Genomic DNA, 24,441 nt, shown 5'->3' on the forward strand with positions numbered 1-24,441 from the left:
GCAAATGCACAGGGGAAACAGGTAGAGAGAAGTGAATAAAATATTCTAGAGTCAGGCTGGAGCAAAGTGTAGTCGGTAGTATGCTTGCTTTGCATGAAACTAACCTGGGTTCGATACCCAGCACCCCACATTCCCTGAGCACTGCCAGGAATAATTCCTAAGTGCAGAGCCAGGAGTAACCCGTGAGCATCATTTGGTGTGGCCCAAACACTAATAAACAAAAACATTCTAGGGTCAGATACCACTTTCTGCAGTGGTGGGGGATAATATTGTTTTTTTTTTTGTTTTTGGGCCACACCCTGTGACGCTCAGGGGTTACTCCTGGCTATGCGCTCAGAAGTTGCTCTTGGCTTCTTGGGGGACCATATAGGACGCCGGGGGATCGAACCGCGGTCCGTCCTAGGCTAGCGCAGGCAAGGCAGGCACCTTACCTCCAGCGCCACCGCCCGGCCCCGGATAATATTGTTAATAAACTTAATGTCTGTGTTTTGAGCAACACCAAGCAATACTTGGGGACCACAGTGTGTATGCACCCAGATCTCCAGACTGCAAAGTCCTGCCTTTGACATCTCCCCAGCAGCAGCAAGGAACTTTGAGCAGAAAGTCTTTTATGGTAGTAGAGAACCAGCTTCCAAGATCCACATGGAGCTTAAATCACTTAACCTCTTGCCTGTAAATTTATGAGGTCTCGGTGGTCCCATGAAGCACCATGCATGTGAGGAGATTCCCAAAACGCCTCTACCAGATGCATTTAGCCCTGAAGCTGTTACTTTCATGTCTTCTAAACACGCACTAGTAATCCTAACATTAATAGAACTTAAAATAGGCCCAGCAGCTATGATGCTGTTGTTCCTATTTCATACATGGGAAAAGGAAACTGTAGAAGTAATGAAACCATTTGTCCAAAAATGACAGTAAACAGCAGGTGCAGGAGTTACACCATGCTTCCTTCCAAAGTCGAGTCCTTCCGTTACTTCCTTCCAGTAAGGACTAGAAAAAAAATTGTTTCTTTCATCTGTCAAACAAATAAAAACATTTGTTGTACAAAACTCCAGTTGTTACTTTAGGGAAGCTCTGTATTAGTTCCCCAAAAGGATGCCCAATTTCTGTGACAATGGAGAATTCCCTTCTCTGTACAGTCCCTGACACGAAATCTTTTTATTTGTCTCTTTTATATTAATATCTTTATTTAAACACCTTGATTACACAAAACAAAATCTTTTTTTTTTTTTTTTTTGTTTTTGGGCCACACCCAGTAACGCTCAGGGGTTACTCCTGGCTATGTGCTCAGAAGTTGCTCCTGGCTTGGGGGACCATATGGGACGCCGGGGGATCGAACCGCGGTCCGTCCAAGGTTAGCGCAGGCAAGGCAGGCACCTTACCTTTAGCGCCACCGCCCGGCCCCCACAAAACAAAATCTTAAGGTAAGATTAAGCTCGAGCCTCGAGCTCCGCCATCTCACCCAAGCCACTTTCCCTGCTGCTTTCTGTTCTCTGGATCCCAGAGCATCTTCCTGCGGGCCTTGCCAATCTTGTGTGCAACAGCTTAGTGCTTCCGTCCAGGCGGAACCACGCGCGCCGGAGCCCTGGCAGCGGGGGGGAGGAGGGGGACCGCCTCTGTGCCTTCCCGGGAGTTTTGTGTAGAGTGACAGCCTCGCCGGCCAGTGGACAGGCGCCTTGTGGCGAGGCAGCCAATGAGGAGCTGCTTCCGGGACGGGCCCTCTTACGCGCGCGCGGATTAAATAGCAACCCTGGCCGTGGGGGCCTCTCTGCCGCAGCGGAAGTTTCGCCTAGAGTGGCAGCCCCGCCGACCAATGAGCAGGGGCGCCGCGGCGAGGCAGCCAATGCGGCGCTGCTTCCGGGGCGGGACTTGGCGTGCGCGAGGGCATCTCGGGGAGCATGGGGCTGCGCTGGGGCTGGCAGCGTGTCCGTCTCCTGAGGCGCCATGCCTGCGGGCTGCACACGGTGCGTGAGGGTCCCGGACGGGGTCCCCGAGCCTCGCGAGCTGCGGGCGTGTCGTGCCAGCCTTCCCCTCCTCCTCTCGTCCCCTCTCTCCCCCGCAGGCAGCCGCGCCGCCGTGGCTGGCGGAGCGCTCCCGCCTGTTCGAGGAGCTCTGGGCGGCCCAGCAGGAGAGGCTCCGAGCGCGGGAGCCGCGGCCCGTCGCGGTGTCGCTGCCCGGGGGCCGGACGGTGGCGGCGCGGGCCTGGCGCTGCACCCCCTACGCCGTGGCCCGCCAGCTCAGGTGCCCGGGGCGCCTCGCCCCCCCCCCCCGCCTCTGCCCCTCCGGGTCCAAAGGGAGCGTGTGGGGGGCGCGCCCGCCCGCCCGCGACTGAGCGCGGCGCCCGGCTCCCTTCCCTCCCTCCAGCGCGACGCTGGCGGACGCCGCCGTGGCCGCGCTCGTGAACGGCCAGCCCTACGACCTGCAGCGGCCCCTGGAGACGGACTGCGACCTCCGGCTCCTGACCTTCGACTCCCCCGAGGGCAAAGCCGTAAGTGTCTCTGGCCCGGCCCGCCCCTTCGCAGCTGCCGGAGACTCCTGCACCTGTTCCTGGCCGAGCAGGAAGCCTCGGAAGATTGTGTCTCTAGCAAGAGAGCGGAGAACAGAAGAGACCTCAGCACACGCTCTCACCCACAACGGAGCCTTCGCCTTGCACTCAGCCTGGGTACCCAGGACGGAGGGCGGTGCGATTCCTGGCATCCCACAAGGACGGTCCCCCAAGCCTGCCACATGTGACCCAAAAACAAACCGACCAACAGACTTTGTCATCTCTGGCATCCTCAGTAACACATGCATCTTTGGTTAGAATACAGAAAACTGGATCCCGTATATTACCTATGGATTAACCGTGACCAAGTCTTAGAATGACATTTGCATCCAACTAGATAGCTGGGGAGGGAGAAAACTTATTCCAGTTGTTCTCTGGAAACAGTGGTCTTTAAAAGATAGCCTAGGACTGGAGCCATAGGACAGTGGACAGGGCATTTACTTTGCATGCAGCTGACTTGGGATCGGTTCTTGGTGTCCTATAAAGATTCCCAAGCGGTGACGGGAGCCATTCCTGAGTGCAGAGCAAGAAGTAAGCCCTGTGCACCACTTTGTCTAACAAACATAGTATAGAGCTGCTTGCAGGAGGCCCACGTTCAGTCCCAGCATCGCTTGATCTTCTGAGCACTGCCAGGAGTAGCATCCAGCAGAGCTAGAAGTAGCCGAACGTGGGCCTCCCCCCAACTAAAAGACTAGTTTACTATGAAGCTAGGAAGGGCGATACATCAGCAGCAAAACAGATGGGCTGCAAGCCAGGGTTATAGTGCAGTGGTAGAGCACTTGCCATGAAAGTATGCGGCCCTATTTTCATTTCCAGCACTTCATAATTCCTCAAGCACCGCTGGGAGCAATCCCTGTGCATAGAGGCAGTAGTACCCCCGACCATCACCAGATATAGCAAAAAATAAATAAAAAAAACACTGGGGCAGGAGAGCTTGCTCAGCAAGTTTCCAACCAGGTTTCTAGGTTTGATCCAGAGCACCACATGGTATGGCCAAAAAGTGATGGGGGGAGGAGGCTGAGGCTGAGGATTCATATCCAACCTGTGGTTTTTGGGCCACACCCGGCAGTGCTCAGGGGTTACTCCTGGCTCTGTGCTCAGAAATCGCTCCTGGTAGGCTTGGGGGACCATATGGAATGCCAGGATTTGAACCATTGTTGGTCTTGTTCAGCTGCATGCAGCCCTACCGCTGTACAAATGCTAGGCACTGTCTGGGCATCTCATCTGTCTTGATTGTGAGAGGCAGCACGATTTCTGGACACACTGAGCCAGGGGAATGGGAGCGTAGCAGATAATGTGTACAACACCATTTGTCTAGAAAGGACCGAGTCAGGAAACACAACGCACTTACAAAGCTCAACTCCAATAACTTTATCCTGAAATGGGGAGAGATGAGCAAAGACTTCTCTGAAGAGGACAAGGATGTCCCCTTGAAAGCAGACATGGAAAAATTACTCATTGTCACCAGGGAAATACAGATCCAAATAATGTGATCCTGGCACACACCCGTGAAAAATTTTTTGTTTTTGTTTTTGGGTCACATCCGGCGGCACTAAGGGGTTATTCCTGGTTCTGCCCTCAGAAGTTGCTCCTGGCAGGCACGGGGGACCATATGGGATGCCAGGATTTGAACCAGGGTCTGTCCTGTGTTGGCCGCGTGCAAGGCAAAGGCCTTACTGCTGTGCTATTGCTCCGGCCCCACCAGTGAAAATTTTAAGAGTCTGGAAATACGTAGTGTTATTTCCATGGGATGTGGTGGGAAGAAACCTTGTTTCCTTATTGGCAGTAATGTAGTGTACATCAGATTCTATTGGAAAACAGCTCCCATATGACCTGATGCTTCCACTTGGCACCTATCCCACAAGTATAAAAGCTTGAATTTGAAGAGATGTGTGCACAGCTGTTCAAATACTAAGCACAATAGTAGCATGTGGAAACCACCAAATGGCCCAAAGGAATGGAGGAAGAAGCTGTGGGGCTTGAGCAATAATACATCGAAGAGGATTCTTGCCTTGCATGCAGCCAGTCCAGGTTCAATTCTCAGCACCGAATAGAGTCCCTCAGGCCCCACTAGGAGTAATCCCTAATTGCAGAGCCAAGACTAATCAGTACAGCTGGTGTGGCCCAAAAACCAAAAAGTAAAAAGTTGTGGGGACATGCATGATGCTGACTGAGAGAGGACTGTGACTTGCCACAGCATGGTTGGAACTGGAGGGTGTTGTGTTTAGGAAGTTAGAGGTAGGGCAATTGCTGGATGATCCCGCATGTCTGTAGTCTAGAGGAACAAAATAAAAGTATGGACAGCATACAGTGACAATATTCCCTTGGCCTTTGCAAAACAGATGACCAAGTTTAGGGAGAGATGAACAAACAGGCTAACTGGAGGACACTTGGGGTTAGGGGAAGTGCAATCAAATGCATGATCCTGGGCCAGCGTGAGAGCACAGTGGGGAGGGCGTATGCCTTGCATGCGTCCAGCCCATGTTTCATCCCTGGTATCCCATGTGCTCCCCTGAGCCTGCCAGGATTGATTCCTGAGTGCCACTGGGTATGGCCCCAAATAAAATACATTTTAAGAGCCCGGAGAGATAGCACAGCAGCGTTTGCCTTGCAAGCAGCCGATCCAGGACCAAAGGTGGTTGGTTCGAATCCCGGTGTCCTGTATGGTCCCCCGTGCCTGCCAGGAGCTATTTCTGAGCAGACAGCAGGAGTGACCCCTGAGCACTGTCGGGTGTGGCCCCCCCCCAAAAAAAAACCCCAAAAATACATTTTAAAAAGAAAAAGCATGATCCTTAATATTATGATTAGATTTGCTTCACTGTAATTTTTTGTTTGTTTTGGGGCCACACAGTTGACTCCAGGCTTCCTCCTGAATTGCACTCAGGGATTATTCCTACAGGGCTCGGGACCATTTGGGGGTGCTGCAGAGCTCTACCTGCTATACTGCTGTTTCAACCCCTTTGTATTCTTTTGGAGAGAAGAGATTCTTAATTTTGATAAGTAACTTGGACTTGTGTTTCGATAAACCTTAGCCCTCCTTGAAAAAGTTCCATTCCTGACATACAGCTACTAACTAGTGTGTGAGTCCTGAAGCTAGGGGTGCTTACAACACCCCTCACTAACATTGTCATCACAGTGACATTAATGAGGGGAACAAGGAGAGGGGGAATAAAATAAGGAAAGAAGCCAACTGTCGAGCCTCATGGTCTAGGTACTAGGGCCAAGCAGTGCAAGATAGTACAAGATAGTGCAAGATAGGCTGGGTCAGGGTCACCCCGAGAAGATGGAGTGCTGTTGGCTTGACTGGTTTTTGGTTTGTTTTGATTTTTGTGTTAATTATTTTGGGGCCACATCCAGCAGTGTTTAGGGCTTACCTCTGACTCTACACTCAGGAATTAGTGCTGTTGGCCTAGAGGACCACCACGTTGGGTTGAAGTAGGAACTGCTGCCTTTTTATTTAAGGTTTATTGGTTGGTTTTTGGGCCATACCCGGCTATACTCAGAGATTATTCCTGCTCTGTGCTCAGAAATTGCTCCTGGCAAGCTTGGGGGACCATATGGGATGCCAGGAATTGAACCGGGTCCATCCCAGGTCAGCCACATGCAAGGTAAATGCTCTACCGCTGTGCTATCTCTCTGGCCCCAATGACTATCTTTTTGTTTTTGTTTTTTTTGTTTTTTTTTTTGGGCCACACCCGGCGGTGCTCAGGGTTACTCCTGGCTGTCTGCTCAGAAATAGCTCCTGGCAGGCACGGGGGACCATATGGGACACCTCGAACCAACCACCTTTGGTCCTGGATTGGCTGCTTGCAAGGCAAACACCGCTGTGCTATCTCTCCGGGCCCAACTATCTTTTAAAGGCTTCAGCCCAGTGAGCCATTTCTTCAGCCTGCCTGGCTTTTCTATTCAAAATTAAATACAAAGTGTGTTGGTGTGTGTGTTGGGGAATGAGCTCTGTAAATACTGTCCAACCTCTGAGCCTTTCCCTTTTTGAGTTTCTTACCATTCGGGCTCACCTGAATCATCAGTTATCTTTGTGCTCCTTATGGTCATTGTTCCTAGACAATGTTTCTCTAAGCCAGTGCTTCTCAAATAGTGGGGCGCACCCCCCCAGGGCGCAAGGCTCTGTAAAGGGGGGTGCATTTGACCTCGGCACTGTCATAACAAGCTAAGCCCCATGTTTATGTCTCTGAAGCTTAGAGTCGCTGTGTCCTGCTTCCAACCCCGCTTCGAAAAGCGATGCATTGCAAAACGTGCTCATTGTAGCCATTAATCCAGACATCACCTCTGATTAAAAAGTCAGCTCAAGGGGCCGGGCGGTGGCGCTCGAGGTAAGGTGCCTGCCTTACCTGCGCTAGCCTAGGAGACGGACCGCGGTTCGATCCCCCGGCGTCCCATATGGTCCCCCAAGCCAGGAGCGACTTCTGAGCGCATAGCCAGGAGTAACCCCTGAGCGTTACCGGGTGCGGCCCAAAAACCAAAAAAAAAAAAGTCAGCTCAAATTATTTTATATATTTTTGTTTTGCAGGTGAAAGTTTTGTTAATAAAGATACTGTTTACAGTTGCGCGGGGTGGGACACGAATAATGTTTTCTTCTTCCTGGGGGGGCATGACGAAAAATAATTGAGAAGCACTACTCTAAGCAGAGGCTCAAGCTGGGGTTAAAGGACAAGGTTGTGGACTGTGCTCTCTGTCCTTGAAACCAGATATTCTGGCACTCCAGCACCCACGTCCTGGGAGCAGCAGCTGAACAGCTCCTGGGGGCAATCCTCTGCCGAGGCCCGAGCACAGAGTGCGGCTTCTATCATGACTTCTTCCTGGCAGCACAGAGGTGAGTGGTTCGAGAAAGGAAAATGAGGATTCTGGGGTGTTTTCTTTTGGAGGTGGGGTAGTGTCTGATACATTTTGTTTTAGAGCAACACTGGAAGTACTTGAGTTACTCCTGGCTATGTGCTCAGGAATCAAACCTGGAGGGTTTGGGGGACCATATGGGATGCTCAGGGAATTGAATCTGGGTCATCTGCGTGAAAGGCAAGTGTCCTATTGGCTGTACTATCATTCAGCCCCTAGCATTTTTCTCATTTTTTTAGCTTAGATTGATAAAATTGGAATATAAAGCATTATAAATGATCAACTCATGTTTTGTGAAAGGCTTCCCATAAATGAGTGTAGGATTAGTGGGCTTAAGGTCTGTTTACTCGCTGGCGAGATAGTCCAAGGTTGAGGCTCTGGCCTTGCATGTGGATGTGGTTATCCCCAAGCGCCCTCTCTAGTCTAAGCACTGTCAGGGGTCTCCTTGAGCACAGAGCTGAAAGTGCCCCTAGGCAGTGAATGGCGTGTTGCTGCTGAGCCTGCTGGTCACAGCATGCAAAGCAACCAGCTCTTGCCTTTTCAGAACAGTTCGGGGCTCGGAGCTGCCAGATTTGGAGCGGGTCTGCCAGGAACTCATAGCTGCTGGCCATCCCTTCCGGAGACTTGAGGTCACCCAGGCTCAGCTTCGCCAGCTCTTCAAGGTGGGTGGATACACAAGTTTAGGAGAAAGACCCAGAGGCCTCCTTTCTAGGACATCGGTGGGTCGGAAGACTCATCTTCATGCTTTCTTCCAGGATAACCCCTTCAAGCTTAGCCTGATCGAGGAGAAAGTGACGGGTCCAACAGCAACAGTGTATGGGTGAGAGAGTGTGAGGGGGACGGGGACAGAATTTGTGCTGCTCAGAAGTGAGAAATAGCAGAGCTGAGGCTTCAGCCCCGATGCTTGCTCAAATTGTTCTCCATCTCCTCCCTCTATCAGCCAAAGATACTGAAAAGGAAGGAGAGCAAGAAGCTCACAGATGGGGGGGGGCTCCTTTCCTCTCCTTCCACCTGTGGGATATCTATCAGTCAGTTATTTTGGTTTGATTTGGTTTTTGTTTTTTGGGCTACACTTAACTGTACTCAAGTCTTACTCCTGTCTCTGCAGCCAGGATCACTTTTGTCTGGGCTGTGGAGACCATATGGGATGCTAGGACTCAAATTTGAATCAGATGCATGCAAGGCAGATGCCATCTGTTGTACTATCTTCTCTAGCCCTGTGTTGGTTGGCTCACGTTTTTTGGTTTGTTTTGGGGCCACACCTAGCAGTGTTCAGGGATTACTCCAGGCTCTGTGCTCAGGGAGCACTCCTGGTGATGCTCAGGGGACCTTCTGATCCCAGGCATTGAACAAAGTCGACCACGTGCAAGCAAATGCCCTCCCTGCTGTTCTGTCTCTCTGGCTCTGTTAATTGACTTTTGTTGGGGCTCTCAGACTCAGGGCTCTCTCCCTCCTTCTCCTTTCCAGGTGCGGAATGCTGGTTGATCTTTGTCGGGGCCCTCACCTTCGGCACACGGGGCAGATTGGAGGACTGAGGCTGCTCGCGGTCAGTAGTAATGCCCGGTTTCATGGACCCTATGTCTCAGCCCGGAAGAGAGCAGGAGGAGGCCCTGGATAGCTCAGGAGGAAAAGGATAACTTCCATATTCCAGAAACTTCCAATCTGTTGTCAAAACAGAAACTCCCACCAGGACCCAGAAAAATCAGCCCCACAATCTTACATTCTGGCTTGGACAGGGAGGGCAGGATCTTCCATCCTTCTCTCCCCTTTCCTGTCTCTAAGAGGAGCCTGTTCAGTAGTCTGCCTCGGGAATGTTTCAAACTCATGTCATACATTTCAGAGATTCTATCAATATGGAAATTGGTTGCCACAACCCATGCTCAGGGCTTTCTACTATGTCTGAACTCAGGGATCACTTCTGGTATTGTGATTCTGGGGAGCAGATAGCAAGGCAAGTAAGTGCCTTAACCTCTGAGCTATCTAACTTGCCCTACACTTAAAATTTATTCTGGAATGACGGCAATTCCCATTATGGAACTCAGGAGAAAGCACCAGAAAAAGATGAGGTGTGGTGTGAGGTGTGTGGCTGCTGGCTGCTGCTGGCAGAGATTGGGACTTTCAAGGATGTGTAGGGGGTAGGCAGGAGTAGAGGCTGACGTTTGACCCAGATACCCCTGGGTTCAATGGGGACTGTGGGGCACCATCAGTTTCAGTGTGAGCCTGAGTCAGGAGAGCCCCGAAGGTGGGAGAGGTGAAGTGTGGTTCCCGCTGCTGCACCCCCTTGTCTCTGAGCCCCCGTGTCCTGGCACAGAATTCAGCATCCCTGTGGCAGTCCCCGGGCACCCCTAAGCCCCTGCAGAGAGTATCGGGGATCTCCTTCCCCACAGCGGAGGCGCTGCAAGCCTGGGAGAGAGAGCGGGAAGAGGCCCAGCTCCGGGACCACCGGCGTATTGGCAAGGTGAGACTGGGGCTTGTGGCCTGGCTGGGACGTGTGGGGCAGTAGGGGGACATAGGGTAACTGCGGCCTCCCCTCAGGAACAGGAGCTCTTCTTCTTCCATGAGCTGAGCCCCGGCAGCTGCTTCTTCCTACCCCGAGGGACCCGAGTGTACAACGCGCTGGTGGCCTTCATCCAGGTACGAAGTGGGGCCCCCAGAAGAAGGCCCGGGGAGCAAGGTACACAGAACTGTCCACACATCTGCTGAAGCACTGGTCACCATGCACAGAATGTGGAAATGCAGGTTCTGAGGGGCCTCAGGAAATTGTAGCTGTGCCCCACCCCCACTCTAGCCTCCCTGTGCATCCCTTGTCCCCTCTGCAGGCAGAGTATGCCCGCCGAGGTTTCTCAGAGGTGAAGACCCCCACTCTCTTCTCCACCAAGCTCTGGGAAGTGTCAGGGCACTGGATGCACTACCAGGAGGACATGTTCTCGCTGAAGCCCCCGGGCTCCCAGGGCGGCCCAGCACACATGCTGGCCCTCAAGCCCATGAATTGCCCTGCTCACTGGTAAGGAGAGTGGGGCCTGGGGCTGGGGTGAGGGACGCCCACAAACTGAGGGGACTAGCCTCAGCCTTCCTGTCTTGGATCAGGAGGCTGCTGCTAGCCTGCCACGTGTCTCTTGATGGGACACAGGAAGTGGATCTGCCAGCAGTAGTTCAGGGCTCAGTTCCCGCTGAGCACAGGCAGCCTGGCTGGTGGTTCCGAGGCTCCTCTCTGGAGACAGGACTGACTAGCCCGGGCTGATCTTCCTGTGGCCCTGACCCCTCCACATCCCAACCTCAGCCTGATGTTCGCTCACCGGCCCAGATCCTGGCGGGAGCTGCCCCTGCGGCTGGCGGACTTTGGAGTTCTGCACCGGGCAGAGGCCTCTGGTGGCCTGGGGGGTTTGACCCGGCTGCGGTGCTTCCAGCAGGATGATGCCCACATCTTCTGTGCACCCGATCAGGTGCTGCCTGGGATCCCAGCTTTTCCCCAGCCCTGGCTGGCGTTACCCCAGAGATGTGACTGGCCCTCAGCTCACCCCACTTTTCCCGCATCCCCAGCTGGAGACAGAGATCCGAGGGTGTCTGGATTTTCTGCGTTCGGTCTATACTGTCCTCGGCTTTTCCTTCCACCTCGCACTGTCAACAAGGCCAGCCAGCTTCATGGGGGATCCCAGCCTGTGGGAGCAGGCAGAGCAGGTGGGCATGGTCTCCACCTCAGAGGGCTTCCTGGGAGTCCGAAGGATCTCAACGGTTCCTAAGGACCTAGGGGACTTGCCCTCTCTGTATGCCCATCCACAGGTCCTTCAGCAGGCGCTGGAGGAGTTTGGGGAACCCTGGACCCTCAACCCTGGAGATGGGGCCTTCTATGGGCCCAAGGTGAGCTGAAGGCCAGGGAGGAGGATATCTCATTAGTATTATATTATCTACATTATCTTTATTTAGCAGAGATGAAGGAATTGGGGGCTCAAGGGGTGTCCCAATTGTACTTGGCCCAGTGAGGGTTGCTGAAGCCTAGATGCTGGGGGCCACTAGGGGTGCAGAACTTGTTTCTGAATTCGCACTCTTTCCCTGGCCTCCTTCATGCATTTCTGCTCTGGCTCCCAGGAAGTGAGGTAGAGCAGGGGTCGGAGCACCTCGGGGTTGTGTGGTCCTGGGTGGCCAGAACCTATAGGAACCTCACCAGTTTGAGGGGGGTGTGGTGCTGACAAGGGAGGCAACTGGGAGGTTGAAGCTGGGTAGAGAGGATGCACCTGCAAGTCAGGTGGAGGAGATGAAGGGAGAGACTGGCACGAATCTTATCTGCTGGAATTACCTAAAAGGCCATTTCAGTGCCTCTGTGTTGCCAGTCCACCTTGCAACTGGCGGACTCGGTGTCAAACGAGGCGGAAAGAAAAGCCCCGGGCAGGTCCACCCGCCCGAGACTCGCCCGAGGTCTAGGGCCCGGAACTGCCCTGGAACAGGCATCGGAAAATAAAATAAAATAAAATAGGGGGCGGGGAGAGCCATCATAATGGCCCGGTTTGCCTGCCTAAATGTGAGGTCCCAGGTTGCTTGGTCTGAGGAGGGCTGGACACCTGTCTTGCTAGTGCATGGCCAGTGTGTGTGATGCTGTGTGCCCAGAGTAAAGTGAAATCTGACATAGCTGGGGAACACGAGGGGCTGTGATGAAGGCAGTAGTTGGTCTAACCCGTGTCCCTTCCAGATTGATGTTCATCTCCATGATGCCCTGGGCCGGCCTCATCAATGTGGAACAATCCAGCTTGACTTTCAGCTGCCCCTGAGATTCAACCTGCAGTACAAGGGGTACAGGCCCCACCCTGTCCTGTCTCTTCCCTTTCCTGCTCCCCTCTAGCCTCCCCTTCCCACAGCCTCCCCACATCCCATTGTCACCATCTGATCCTCCCTCTGCTCCACCCCACCAGGCAGACTGGGGCGCTGGAGTGCCCTGTCCTTATCCACCGGGCAGTACTGGGCTCAGTGGAGAGGATGTTGGCGGTGCTGGCAGAGAACTGCGGAGGCAAATGGTGAGCCTGACCCAGACCCTCTCCTGGCCCCCGAGCCCACCTCCTGTCTCTTTCCAGCCGCACCCGCGACTCCACACACCTCTCACTCCAGCATCTGCACCAGCCTGCTGCGGCTTCTCTGCTCACAGCCACAACAAACCTTTTGTCCTTTTCTGTTCCCCAGGCCCCTGTGGCTGTCCCCGATGCAGGTGGTGGTCATTCCAGTGGGGCCCGAGCAGGAGGACTATGCCAGCGAGGTGAGGACTGGTGAGGACTCCATAGTTGGAGGCAAGACTCAGAGGGCTGGGGGGTCATGCCCTGGTGCAGCACCGGAGACCCAAATTGGGTTTGGAAATACACACACCTCTGAGGAGCAGACCTTCTCTCCTGGTGGAGAAGTGTGGAAACTGATGTTCAGAGGCCAAAGGCAGACCACAGGGCATCTGGCACCAAAGGGGGAACAGCTCCATCCTGGTTTTACTTTTCAGCTAGTTCTCGAGTTGGGCAGGGTCGGGGGACCATGGCTCAGCCCTTGGAGTAATGGAGACAGTGGAGGAGAATCGGACAGGAACGGGGGAGACTCCTGGTTTCTCAGTCCCTGTTCCCACCTCCGGCTCAGGTGCAGCAGAGCCTGAGGGCAGCGGGGCTGGTAGCTGACCTGGACGCGGACCCGGGACTGACCCTCAGCCGGCGAGTTCGCCGGGCCCAGCTGGCCCAGTACAATTTTCAGTTTGGTAAGTGACAGGGACCCTCCCCACTCCTTCTCTATCACACCCGGTGAATTAAGTCTTCTGCGTATTTAGAATAATTGGCGCTCATACCTGGGCTGGGCAGGATCCAAACATCAGAACAACCCTGGTCATCAGGGTTTCTTTTCCACGTGTTCTGACCTTCAGAACAGTTCTTTCCCCACCTCACCTGCCTTTGCTTGCCTGGGGATGGAGAGAAAGGACCTGGAAGGGTTAATGAGGAGGCATTAGTTGGCTTTGTTTATATAGCCAGTTACGCAGCCAGCCCTGGGGCTTTCCAGAAAACCCTGCCTGCCTTATGAGCTTTTTCTTTACATGGTTGGAAGGATTCCTACAGCCCAGAAGGGGGGTTGGGGAAGGAGGGGAGCCCTCTTCCTGCCCCACCCCTCCCCTCCTGTTTGCACTGGGCCATCTTCTCCCACCAGCCCTGCTGCAGCCTTTCTCTCATATCTCCAGGCAAGCCTCGCAGCTTTTCCAGCTTTCTTCGTTCTGTTTGCTCATCTCTAGCTGACCCCTGTATCTCTGATCTGAGGTCCTGCCCAGGCAGGATAAGGCCTGGGGGGGGAATATCTAGAATATTCCATATATCCTCAGGATGACCGGGAGACAGATAGTTGGGTCTGCTCTGCCCTTCCACAGATTGAGGAGGTCTCAGGCCAGAGAGAGTACAGTGAGTTGGCACTGGCCTTGCAAGTGGATGACCCAGGTTCAGTTCCAAGCACCCCAGAGGGTCCCCTGAGCACTGCCAAAAATGATACCTGAGTGGAGAGGTCTTGAGCATCTCCAGTTGCGCCTCCCCAGTTCTTTTGGGGGAGCTACACCCAGCACATCGGAGGCTCGGCCCTCATGCTGGTGCACCTTCCTCCCACAGTGGTCGGCCAGAAGGAGCAGAGTCAAAGGACAGTGAACATTCGCACTCGAGACAACCGTCGGCTGGGAGAGCGTGAGCTGCTGGCCACAGTGCAGCGGCTGCTGGAGCTGCAGGCCTCCAGGGTGCCCAATGCCGAGGACATCTTCTGAGCTGCTGTGCAGAAGTGGCAGAGTGGCAGAGGCCCGCGGGCTCCTGGCCCACCCTGACTCACACGGGACCCATCCACACCCGAGCCAAGGACTTGGGCACCCAGCGGGCCACAGTCTGAGGGGAGCTGTGGCTGTGTGAGAAAGGAACAATAAACTTGAAGTTACTGGGTGTGTGTCTTATTTCTGACCGTGAAGGGGCTTTCTCTGCCCCAGGGCTGCGAGATGGAGAGGACCGGCTCTCCTCAGGCTGGCCCCCACACTGCAGGTTGCCAGAGTTCTTTACCAAAGGGCAGCTGCCAGTGGGGAAACTAAGGCATGAGTCTTGGGCAACTCTGGCTCTGCATCCAGGAATCGCTTTCTCCGAGGTCAGGAATGTCTGTCAGCCCCATTCCTCCCTCCCAGACTCAACTGGGAGGAGTGGCCTGAGAGGAGGAGCTGAGGGCCTGAGTCACGCAGGAAGCTGAGGGGGGCGGGAGGTGCCGGATAAAAAGAAGCAGCCAGGCAGCCCAGCAGCCCAACAGCCACCTGAACCCTCGGCTGCCTCCCGCCGGGTCCCACCATGGAAACCATGTCCACGGCAGCCCGGCTCCTGGCCTTTCTGGCAGTGGCCTCTGCAGTCTCCGAGAGAGGTGAGTTGGGCTCAGTTACGCCCAGGAAGGCTCTGGCCACAGCAGGTGGTTCTAGGGTACAGACTCCCCATTTCCAAGCTGGCTGGGTGTAGGGAAGTGGGCAGAAGGATCCTAAGTTAAGGAACAGTTGGGGTCCAGTGGCCAGCTCCTGGGTTGGGGGGACAGGTAGCTAGCTCCATTGGGGGACCAAAGCTTGAGGATGTTCTTTGTGGGCCTCTGAGGCAGGGAGACCAGAGGAGCCAGCGTGGCCATCACTCGGGCCAGGCACAACCCACTCTGCTGTTGGTCACAGCCAGACAAATTGAATGTCCCCTCTGTCTTGACTGCCTGTGACTGCTCATGGTCCAGTGCTCTGCCCACTGGCCCACTTGCCTCAGTTGTCCCAGCCCTTGGGGGAGTAGACACTTGGGGTGAAGAGGAGGCAGATAAGGGTTCAGACTGTTCCCTTGGCCATGGCAGGGAGGAACAGTGATGGAACACGGGCCAACCCCAGCCCCTTCTTTCCACCCAGGCACTGAGGAACCACAGGCTGTGAGGCCAGAGGAGGCGAGACTGTCGGGGTGACATGGGGAGGGGGGGGGCACATGAAGCAGGAATGAGACAGGGCTGCTGTTGGCCCTCATCTTTCCTACACTATGGCTCCCCATTCCACACTCAGGGTCAGGAGAAGCCCCCCAAATCCATACTGACTCTGTCTTTCTCCCTCCAGCCATCCAGGCTCCTGAGCAAAGTCAGCTGGGACCAGAGCACCTCACGCTGCCTCTGAAGGAAGGTGAGTGTAGAGGGAGCATGGGATTGGAGGTCCCAGGAATCTGCCAACTCAGCATCTCGTCTCCCCTTGCTTTTAGTTGGCTACGCGGCTCCCCCTGCGCCCTCCGTGATCCGAGCCTTCCACGAGGTTTACCCAGACGTCTTTGAGGATGGACCTCACTTTGTGGAACAGAGGGAAGGTGAGCCACTAGTCCCCCCTGTGCCCCCCAGGCTGGCCCTGTGTGAGGGTCAGCCCCCACTCACACTCATTTCTGCAGTGCAGCCCCACTTGCAGGAAGCCCCCCCATTCCAGCAGGAGGAAGAGCTGCCTCCTGAACAGTTCCCTGAAAGCAGAAAAGGTGGGTACAGCCAGGCTTGCCTCAGCCCCCTGGGGTGCTACTGACACTGCACACGCTCACGCCCATGCTCCCTGTGTGTTGCAGAGGAGCCCCCTGCCCCTCGGGAAGCCGTCCCCCAACAAGAAGAGCGGATGCCCCTGCAGGTGCCCCTGGAGCAGAAGGAGGGTAAGAGCATGGGGACCCCTTCACCCGCAGTCTCACTATCACCCCATTCACAGATCAAGGTTTGTCCTTCGGGCTGGCAGCTGTTCCCTTTGGCCGGCCCCCCTCCTGTCCTGTGTTCAATCCTGATTTGTTTTTGTGTGGGGCCACACCCAGCGATGCTCAGTCATGACTTAGTCCCGGCTCTACACTCAGGAACTAATCCTGGAGGGAACTTGGGGGAGCATCCGGGTGCCAGGGACTGAACCCAGCTCGGCTGTACCCAAGACAGTTTTCCTCCCCACTGTCCCATCTCTCCGGGCCTGATTTGATAGTCAGGCAGACATGTATCCCCCTCTCCCGTGTCCCTTTGACTGTGGGGCCTGCTGACCATGTTTCCCCACAGAAGAGCCGTCCTTCCCGCTCCAGAAGGAGATGAGCTTCCCCTCTAGCCAGCACCAAGCAGGTACGAGAGGTGAGCCTGTAGCCCTGCATGGCCTGAGGCACTCTGGCCTTCTTGGCTCTTGAGGCCCCTCCCAGCCCTGAGCACAGACAGGCGCTCTCCCAGCTGCATTCAGGTGCCCTGTGACATGGAGCCCTCGTCCTGAACTCCACTCTGTGCCTAGCTTCTTAGTCACCTACTCAAGGCGCACAGTCACTTCTTTATTTTTTGTTTTGGGGCACACCCAGCTGTGCTCAGGGGTTACTCCTTGAGGAGGGTGGGCTTAAGGGACCATATGGGAAGCCAGGGATCAAAACTGGATCGGCTGCATGCAAGGCAAATGCTCTACTGTCGCTCCAGTCCAGACGTAGTCACTTCTTTTCTAGTCTGTTGGTTTGTTTGGGGGCTATGCCTGGTGGTACTCAGGTTGCTCCTGGCTCTGTATTCAGGGATCACTCCTGGTGGGACTCAGGGACCCTAGGGGGTGCGGGCGGTCCAACCTGGGATGGCCACAGGTGAGGCAAGTAAGGTACTTGCTTCTGGCTCTTTTCCCTACACCCACCCACTCCCAGCTTTTTCAGGCCTCCCAGTCCAGCCAACGGGTCTCACTCCCTGCTCCACTCTGTCCCCTCTAGAGCGGCCAGTGCCCGTCATGGACATGGACGAGGGCCGTCCACAGCCTGAGAGCCGGGGCCCCTCGAACCACTGTCCAAGCAACCGGCCCAGAGGACGCTGGGTCTACCGGCTGGATGGCTTCCCCCCGGGGCGGCCTTCCCCGGACAACCTGGAGCAGATCTGCCTGAGCACCCGGAAGACCATTGTGTTTGGGCCCTGGAACCTGCCGCAGACCGGCTATTCGCACCTCACCCGCCAGGGCGAGACCCTTAACCTGCTAGAGACGGGCTATACCCGCTGCTGCCGCTGCAGCAACCCCATGAACCGCCTGGACTGCGCCGCGTTAGTGGTAAGGTACCTCTGGCCCCAAGAAGGGGCACCGAGCACTAGGTGCCCTAAGTTAATGCCTAAGCACTGGCTCTAAGCGTGGGGCGGGTCCAGTCCCTGTGTGTGGTGCATCCAGTGTCCCTCCGCAGCCTCTGCTGCTGTCTGTTTGGCTCCCACCACTGGGCGTCTGATGCCCCCTTTTGCTCTAGTGGGAAAATGCGCTGGCCCAGTTCTGTGAGGCCGAATTCTCGGTAAAGACCCGGCCCCACTGGTGCTGCCAACTCGAGGGGGAGGCACGACTGTCCTGCTTCCAAAAAGAGGCGCCCCTGCCCCACTACCCGTCCCGGACCTGCCCCAGCCACCAGGCCGGCCTGTCCTCGGGCCCCGAGCTGCCCTTCCCCCCTGGTCTCCCCACACTGGACAATGTCAAGAACATCTGCCACCTGCGACGCTTCCGCGCACTGCCGCGCCACTTCTCTACAGACGACCCTGTCCAGCGGCAGCTCCAGGCCCTGAGCCATCTGGAGGCCGAGTTCCAGCTCTGCTGCCGCCAGGGGGGCAATCTGACCTGCTTCCAGAAGGCCGTAAGTGGGCACCGTGTGCTCGCCCGCCTGCCCGTCTCCAAGCCCTGCTTGTCCATCCATCCGTGTGTTCGTCAGCAAGTCTGTCCAGCTTGAGCCTCATACCACGCGCCTCGCCTCGTCCACCCACAATCCACACTCATCTGCCTGCCGCCGACTGCCCTGCCTGCCCACTGACCGCCCTGCCTGCCTGCATGTCGCTCGGTTGTGCCAGGCCTGCTCCTGGCCAGCGCTGAGCCTCACCACCCTGCAGTCGCCTCCCGCCTTCACGCCCCGGTTGCCTCCCACCCGTCCCGTCCTGTCGAGCACTAGGCTGGGACCCTTGTTTGTGGGGGCCACGAGGGGAGAACAAAGCCCCACTGACGTCCCTTCTCTGGCCCACAGTGGGAAGACAGCCTCGACGAATACTGCAGACGGGTGCAGTCTGTGAAAACTCATCAACACTCATGCTGCCAGTTCCCACCCAGCCCGGCCCGGGACGAGTGCTTTGCTCGAAGGGCCCCCTACCCCAACTACGACCGTGACATCTTGACTGTTGACCTCAGCTACGTCACCCCCAAACTCATGAGCCATTTCTGTGGAAACCAAAGGGTGCTCAGCAAATAGTGAGTCCTGTCCCGTCCTGGTTCTATCCTAGCGCCTCTTCCCGTCTTCTCCAGGGTCTCCCACAGGAAGACACAGCTATGCTGGACAAATGCAGAGGCATTGACCTCTGACCTGTACCTCCCAACCCCTCAGTAAACAGGTCCCTGGGCTGATCCAGAACATCACCGCCAGCTGCTGCCAAGTGCCATTCCCAGAGCAAGCCTGCTGTGCTGAGGACGAGGTGAGATGGGATGGCAGTAGGGTAGAGCGTGCAATCTCATCAGGAGCCTGGGGAGGGCCAGTTTCTGGGATGTGCAGATCTGTGAGGGTTCAGAGAGGAGCCTGGCTGTAAGCAAAGGTTCCTTCAGACCAGCCCACAGAAGTGGCGAGGCCTCAGCTCTAGGTTCTCAGTTCTCAGTTCTGGTTGCTGATATCTCACCCTCCCTACTCCCTGCTCCACACTCCTACTCTGCCTCTTTCTGTGTGTTCTGATATTTGCATCTGTTTGCACACTCTTGGCTGAGCCCAGAGCATGCCAGGGAGCTGAGGGAAGGGGGACACCAAGTGTCCGAGAGCCCTGACAGCCTCCTTACGCCTCCCGGATCGCCTTCTCTTCCACCCCTTTCCTCAGAAATCTGCTTTCGTCGAGGAGCTGTGTGGTCCCAGGAAGAACTCCTGGCGGGACCCTGCCCGCTGCTGTGACCTGGAATCCCATGATAAACAGATGACCTGCTTCAACATCTACTATCTGCGGAACGTGGTCGTGGTGAATGGGGACCTAGGACAGGGGGAAGTGAGCCCCAGCCAGGGCTCAGACGTTCAGACCAGCCCTGAGCCCAGCGGAGAGTGAGTCAGCGCAGAGCCTCGGCAGCATCGGCCTCGGGAGCCGCACCCGACCTCGCCTCCTCCGGCGCTCATCACTGCCGTTGGTATCTTGGACTGTCAGATCTCGTCTGCCCACCCGGGAGCTCGCTGCTCTGGGCAGTGGCCCGGGCCCCATTGGCTGAGGAGAAGCTGCAGCACCGGCTGTGCGGCTGTGCTGGGACTGTAACTAAACAGCTTTACCTCCTTCTGTCATCCTGAGTTAATGCAAATATTAAAAGCAGCATAACACTCACATACGAATTCAGAGCTGAAACGCAGCCTTTGTGCCTCTGGTGACCTCCCTAAATGCCAGGGCAGGGCCTGGCCTGGAGAACCCTCGCGTCTGAGGGGCCAAAAGAGAGCACAGCACATAGGGCCCTTGATGCAGCCCACCTGGATTTGCACTCCACGTGGTCCTCTGAGCACTGTTGGGTGTGGCCCCAGACAGAAACGAACCCTCATGTCTGCTCTTTGACTACCCACTTGTGTGTGCAGCTGCCACCTGGGCAGAGAGTGTGGAGTGCTAGAGTCCCGTGGCATAAGCCCAGGTCCTTGCGGAGCAGCCTGGAGGCCTCACAAACCCTGTGGGGTGGGCGGGAGCATCTCTAGAAGTATCTGGGGGTGTGCTGGAGAGGTAGCTCAGCAGTAGAATGAATACTGGCCTTGCATACTGGCTGACCTGGGTTCGAGCCCCAGCATCCCATTTGCCACCCCCCAAGCCTGCCAGGAGGGATTTCTGAGCACAGAGCCAGGAGGAACCCCAGAGATCACTGGGTGTGGCACAAAAAGCAAAAAATCAAACAAAATGTGTGGGAGGCAGCAGATCTTACATGGGTTTTGCTCAGGGACCAATAAATAGGAGGCATCACAGCACGCAGAACCCTGCAGGGTGTGGCAGGGCCCAAAGTGAGCACACAATTCCAGGGTACAATCGGCTTTGACCCCCCAATCCCATAACCCCCATGACCCTGGGAAGCCGGTTCAGGGAGCATATCCAAGGCCCCATGGGAAGGGGCTCCTCCACGAACCCCAAGTAGTGGTGGAGGCTAAAGAACTGGAATGAAGACAGACAGGTCGGCAGGGTCGAGACCTGACAGGAGAACTTTCCAGAGAGCGAGAACGCATCACGGAGGACCTGCGTCCAGTTCAGTCCAGTTTAGTCCACTCTAGTCCAATCCAGTCTAGTCCAGCTAAGTCCATTCTAGTTCAGTCTAGTCCAGTTTAGTCCAGTCCAGTCTAGTCAATCCAGTCCAGTCTAGTCCAGTTTAGTCCAGTCCAGTCCATCTCGGGCAGCTCAGAGGTCGCAGCACACCGCGCCCAGCTATTAGTCATCATGATTATTATTAGTTATATTAGTTGTAGCTGTTATAACCATTAGTTATCAGTATTTTCAAGTTTCTGATTGAGCTATGCTTCACCAGCCCTCAGCTCCCAGCCAGTGAGAGGGCGATCGCCGCTCTGCCCACGACCCAGAGGGCTCTGTCAGGTGCAGGGCTGCGCGCTTCTCAGGCAGTCTGTGAGGGGACAGGGGCTGGGCCTGAAGGGAGGGAGCGAGGGGGGGAAGGAGGTAGGGAGAGACAGAGAGAAACAGAGACAGAAGGAAGAAGAAGGGGAGGGGAGGGGAGAGGAGGAGAGAAGAAAGAGGAAGAGGAGGAAAAGAAAGTAAAAGAGAAAGAGAGGGAAGGAAGGAAGAAGATAAAGAAGGGAGGGTGAGAAAGAGGAGGAAGAAGAGGAGGGGAGGGGAGGGGAGAGGAGAGGGAGAGAGGAGGAGGAAAAGAAAAAAGGGAGAGAAAGAAGGGAGGGAGAGAAACAGAAAGAAGAAAGAATTGAGGGAGGGAGAAAGAATGAAAAGAGGGGGCCCGGAGAGATAGCACAGCGGCTTTTGCCTTGCAAGCAGCCAATCCAGGACCAAAGGAGGTTGGTTCAAATCCCGGTTCCCCATATGGTTTCCCGTGCCTGCCAGGAGTTATTTCTGAGCAGACAGTCAGGAGTCACCCCTGAGCAATGCCGGGTGTGGTCCAAAAACCAAAAAAAAAAAAGAAAAAGAATAAAAAGAGGAAGAAGAGGAAGAGAGAAAGGGAGAGAAAGAAAAAATAAAGGAAGAAGGGAGGGAGAGACAGAAAGAGGAAGAAGGGAGGGAAAGAAGATAAAGAAAAGAGAAAAAAAACACAAAAAAAAGACAAAAAAAGAAAAGAGAAAGAGGAGGCTGGAGATATAGCATGGAGGTAAGGCATTTGCCTTGCACACAGAAGGATGGTGGTTCGAATCCCGGCATCCATAGGGTCCCTGAGCCTGCCAGGAGTGATTTCTGAGTGTAGAGGAATCCCTAAGCGCTGCTGGGTGTGAGCCCCCCCCCCAAAAAAAAAGAAGAAAGAAAAAGAAAGAAAGAAAAGATAATTACCAGCAGATATTCTTTGATGAACACAGACGCAAGAATCCTCAAAAAATACTAGCAAGGGCCCAGAGAGATAGCACAGCGGTGTTTGCCTTGCAATCAGCCGATCCAGGACCTAAGGTGGTTGGTTCGAATCCTGGTGTCCCATATGGTCCCCCGTGCCTCTCAGGAGCTATTTCTGAGCAGACAGCCAGGAGTAACCCCTGAGCACTGCCAGGTGTGGCCCAAAAACCAAAAAAAAAAAAAAAAAAAAAAAAATTCTAGCAAATAAAATTCACCAATTCAGGGGCCAGAGTGTTGACGCAGGTGGTAGGGCATCTGCCTTGCACGTGCTAATCTAGGACGGACTTGGGTTCGATCCCCCAGCATCCCATATGGTCCCCCAAGCCAGGAGCAATTTCTAAGCACAGAGCCAGGAGTAACCCCTGAGCGTCAACAGGTGTAGCTCAAAAACTAAAAAACAAAAAACAATAAATTTGTATAGTGTCAAGCTACAAAATTAAAATCAACATGCAGGGGCTGGAGAGATAGCACAGCGGGAAGATGTTCACCTTGCAAGCTGATACAGGATGGATGGTGGTTCGAATCCCGGTGTCCCATATGGTCCCCCGTGCCTGCCAGGAGCTATTTCTGAGCAGACAGTCAGGAGTCACCCCTGAGCAATGCCGGGTGTGGCCCAAAAACCAAAAAAAAAAAAAAAAAGAAAAATACCTTTTTTTTTTTGGTTTTTGGTCTTGCTCAGGGGTTACTCCTGGCTATGCACTCAGAAATTGCTCCTGGCTTGGGGGACCATATGGGACTCCAGGGATCGAACCTCAGTTGTCCTAGATTATCTTGCAAGATAAACACCCTACCACTTGCGCCACTGCTCCGGCCCTGAGAAGAAAGATACTTTAAAACAACAATCCCGGGGCCGGGCGGTGGCGCTGGAGGTAAGGTGCCTGCCTTACCTGCGCTAGCCTAGGACGGACCGCGGTTCGATCCCCCGGCATCCCATATAGTCCCCCAAGCCAGGAGCGACTTCTGAGCGCATAGCCAGGAGTAGCGGCGTTTGCCTTGCAAGCAGCCGATCCAGGACCAAAGGTGGTTGGTTCGAATCCCGGTGTCCCATATGGTCCCCCGTGCCTGCCAGGAGCTATTTCTGAGCTATTTCTGAGCAGACAGCCAGGAGTGACCCCTGAGCACTGCTGGGTGTGGCCCAAAAAAAAAATCCCATTCACAATTGTGCCCCAAAAAAACAAAGCAAAAGTAAAAAAGAAAGAAAGAAAATCAAAGCACATTGGAGTAAACTTAATCAAGGAGGTTAAAGGCTTGAACAAAGAAAATTACAAAACACTGATTCCATAAATTAGAGGATACAAGGACTTGGAAACACATCCCCTACTCATGGATTGGGAGAATTAACATCACTAAAAGTACAATACTTCCCAAAGCATTGTACAGGTTTAGTACTATCACTATAAGATACCCATGACATTTTTCTTTCTTTTTTCTTTTCTTTTCTTTTCTTTTCTTTTATTTTATTTTGTTTTTTGGGTCACACCCTGCAGTGCTCAGGGGCTACTCCTGGCTCTATGCTCAGAAATCGCTCCTTTCAGGCTCGGGGCACCATATGGGACACCGGGATTTGAACCAACCACCTTTGGTCCTGGATCGGCAGCTGCTTGCAAGGCAAACGCCGCGGTGCTATCTCTCCGGGCCCTTATTTTTTTTGTTTTGTTTTGTTTTGTTTTGTTTTGTTTTTCGGCCACACCCATTTGATGTTCAGGGGTTACTCCTGGCTAAGCGCTCAGAAATTGTCCCTGGCTTAGGAGGACCATATGGGACGCCGGGGGATCGAACTTTGGTCGTGATCTTTCCTTGGCTAGTGCTTACAAGGCAGACACCTCTAGCGCCACCTCACCGGCCCCCCTTCTTTTATTTTTTAATAATTTTTATTAATATCTTTATTTAAACACCTTGATTACAAATATGATTATAGTTGGGTTTCAGGCATGAAGGAACACACCCCCCACCCCCCGGGGCCGGAAAGATAGCATAGAGTTAAGGCGTTTGCCTTTCATGTAGAAGGACAGTGGTTCCAATATCGGCATTCTATATTGTCCCCCGAGCCTGCCAGGAGCAATTTCTGAGCTTAGAGCCAGGAGTAACCCCCTGAACGCTGCCGGTGTGGCCTAAACCCCCCCGAAAAGAACACCCCCCCCCTTCACGCATGACATTTTTCAAAGAAATAGATCAAACATTCCTGAAATTCATTTGGAACAATAAACATCCATAAATAGCTTTAAAAAAATCCTTGGGCCCGGAGAGATAGCACAGCGGTGTTTGCCTTGCAAGCAGCTGATCCAGGACCTAAGGTGGTTGGTTCAAATCCCGGTGTCCCATATGGTCCCCCGTGCCTGCAAGGAGCTATTTCTGAGCAGACAGCCAGGAGTAACCCCTGAGCATCGCCTGGTGTGGCCCAAAAACAAAAAACAAAACAAAACAAAACAAAATCCTTGGGAAAAAGAAGATGGGAGGCATCACTTTCCCTAATTTGGAACTGTACTATATAAAGAGGTAGACACTAAAATATCATGGTACTAAAGTAAAGATAGGCTCTT

General features: G+C 54.4%; 2 protein-coding genes and 1 non-coding gene across 3 annotated transcripts; all 3 read left to right on the plus strand.

Moving 5' to 3' along the window:
• Positions 1-1,944: 1,944 nt before the first annotated feature.
• TARS2 (threonyl-tRNA synthetase 2, mitochondrial) lies at positions 1,945-14,319 on the plus strand. Its single transcript, XM_049765990.1, has 18 exons — positions 1,945-1,968; positions 2,063-2,241; positions 2,365-2,488; positions 7,252-7,376; positions 7,941-8,058; positions 8,152-8,216; positions 8,864-8,942; positions 9,708-9,854; positions 9,932-10,030; positions 10,216-10,400; positions 10,677-10,839; positions 10,937-11,074; positions 11,177-11,254; positions 12,081-12,181; positions 12,301-12,402; positions 12,566-12,638; positions 13,001-13,115; positions 14,002-14,319. Exons 1-18 carry the CDS (start codon positions 1,945-1,947, stop codon positions 14,148-14,150), a joined length of 2,064 nt encoding a protein of 687 aa, XP_049621947.1. The 3' UTR covers positions 14,151-14,319.
• On the plus strand, positions 11,708-11,840 carry LOC125997752 (small nucleolar RNA SNORA13). Its single transcript, XR_007491774.1, has one exon. It is a non-coding gene; the product is annotated as a small nucleolar RNA SNORA13 (small nucleolar RNA).
• Positions 14,320-15,590: 1,271 nt separating the features above from the next.
• ECM1 (extracellular matrix protein 1) lies at positions 15,591-19,698 on the plus strand (the record flags this gene model as incomplete). The annotated part of the gene is made up of 9 exons (XM_049765941.1): positions 15,591-15,729; positions 15,808-15,888; positions 15,973-16,053; positions 16,436-16,495; positions 17,107-17,435; positions 17,623-17,997; positions 18,379-18,599; positions 18,733-18,820; positions 19,211-19,698. Coding segments are annotated over 9 exons (1,593 nt in total), but the record flags the coding sequence as incomplete, so codon positions are not given.
• Positions 19,699-24,441: the final 4,743 nt, after the last annotated feature.

Source organism: Suncus etruscus, chromosome 19 (assembly GCF_024139225.1).
Source record: "Suncus etruscus isolate mSunEtr1 chromosome 19, mSunEtr1.pri.cur, whole genome shotgun sequence".
Taxonomy (NCBI): Eukaryota; Metazoa; Chordata; class Mammalia; order Eulipotyphla; family Soricidae; genus Suncus; species Suncus etruscus.

Excerpts from the sequence above, each read along its gene's own strand:
- TARS2 (XM_049765990.1), top strand. The coding sequence starts at position 1,945 with ATGCCTGCGGGCTGCACACGGTGC. Across the intron at positions 11,255-12,080 it reads GGGCCTTCTATGGGCCCAAG|ATTGATGTTCATCTCCATGA; the intron begins GTGAGCTGAAGG and ends TGTCCCTTCCAG. Across the intron at positions 12,403-12,565 it reads GAGAACTGCGGAGGCAAATG|GCCCCTGTGGCTGTCCCCGA; the intron begins GTGAGCCTGACC and ends TCTGTTCCCCAG.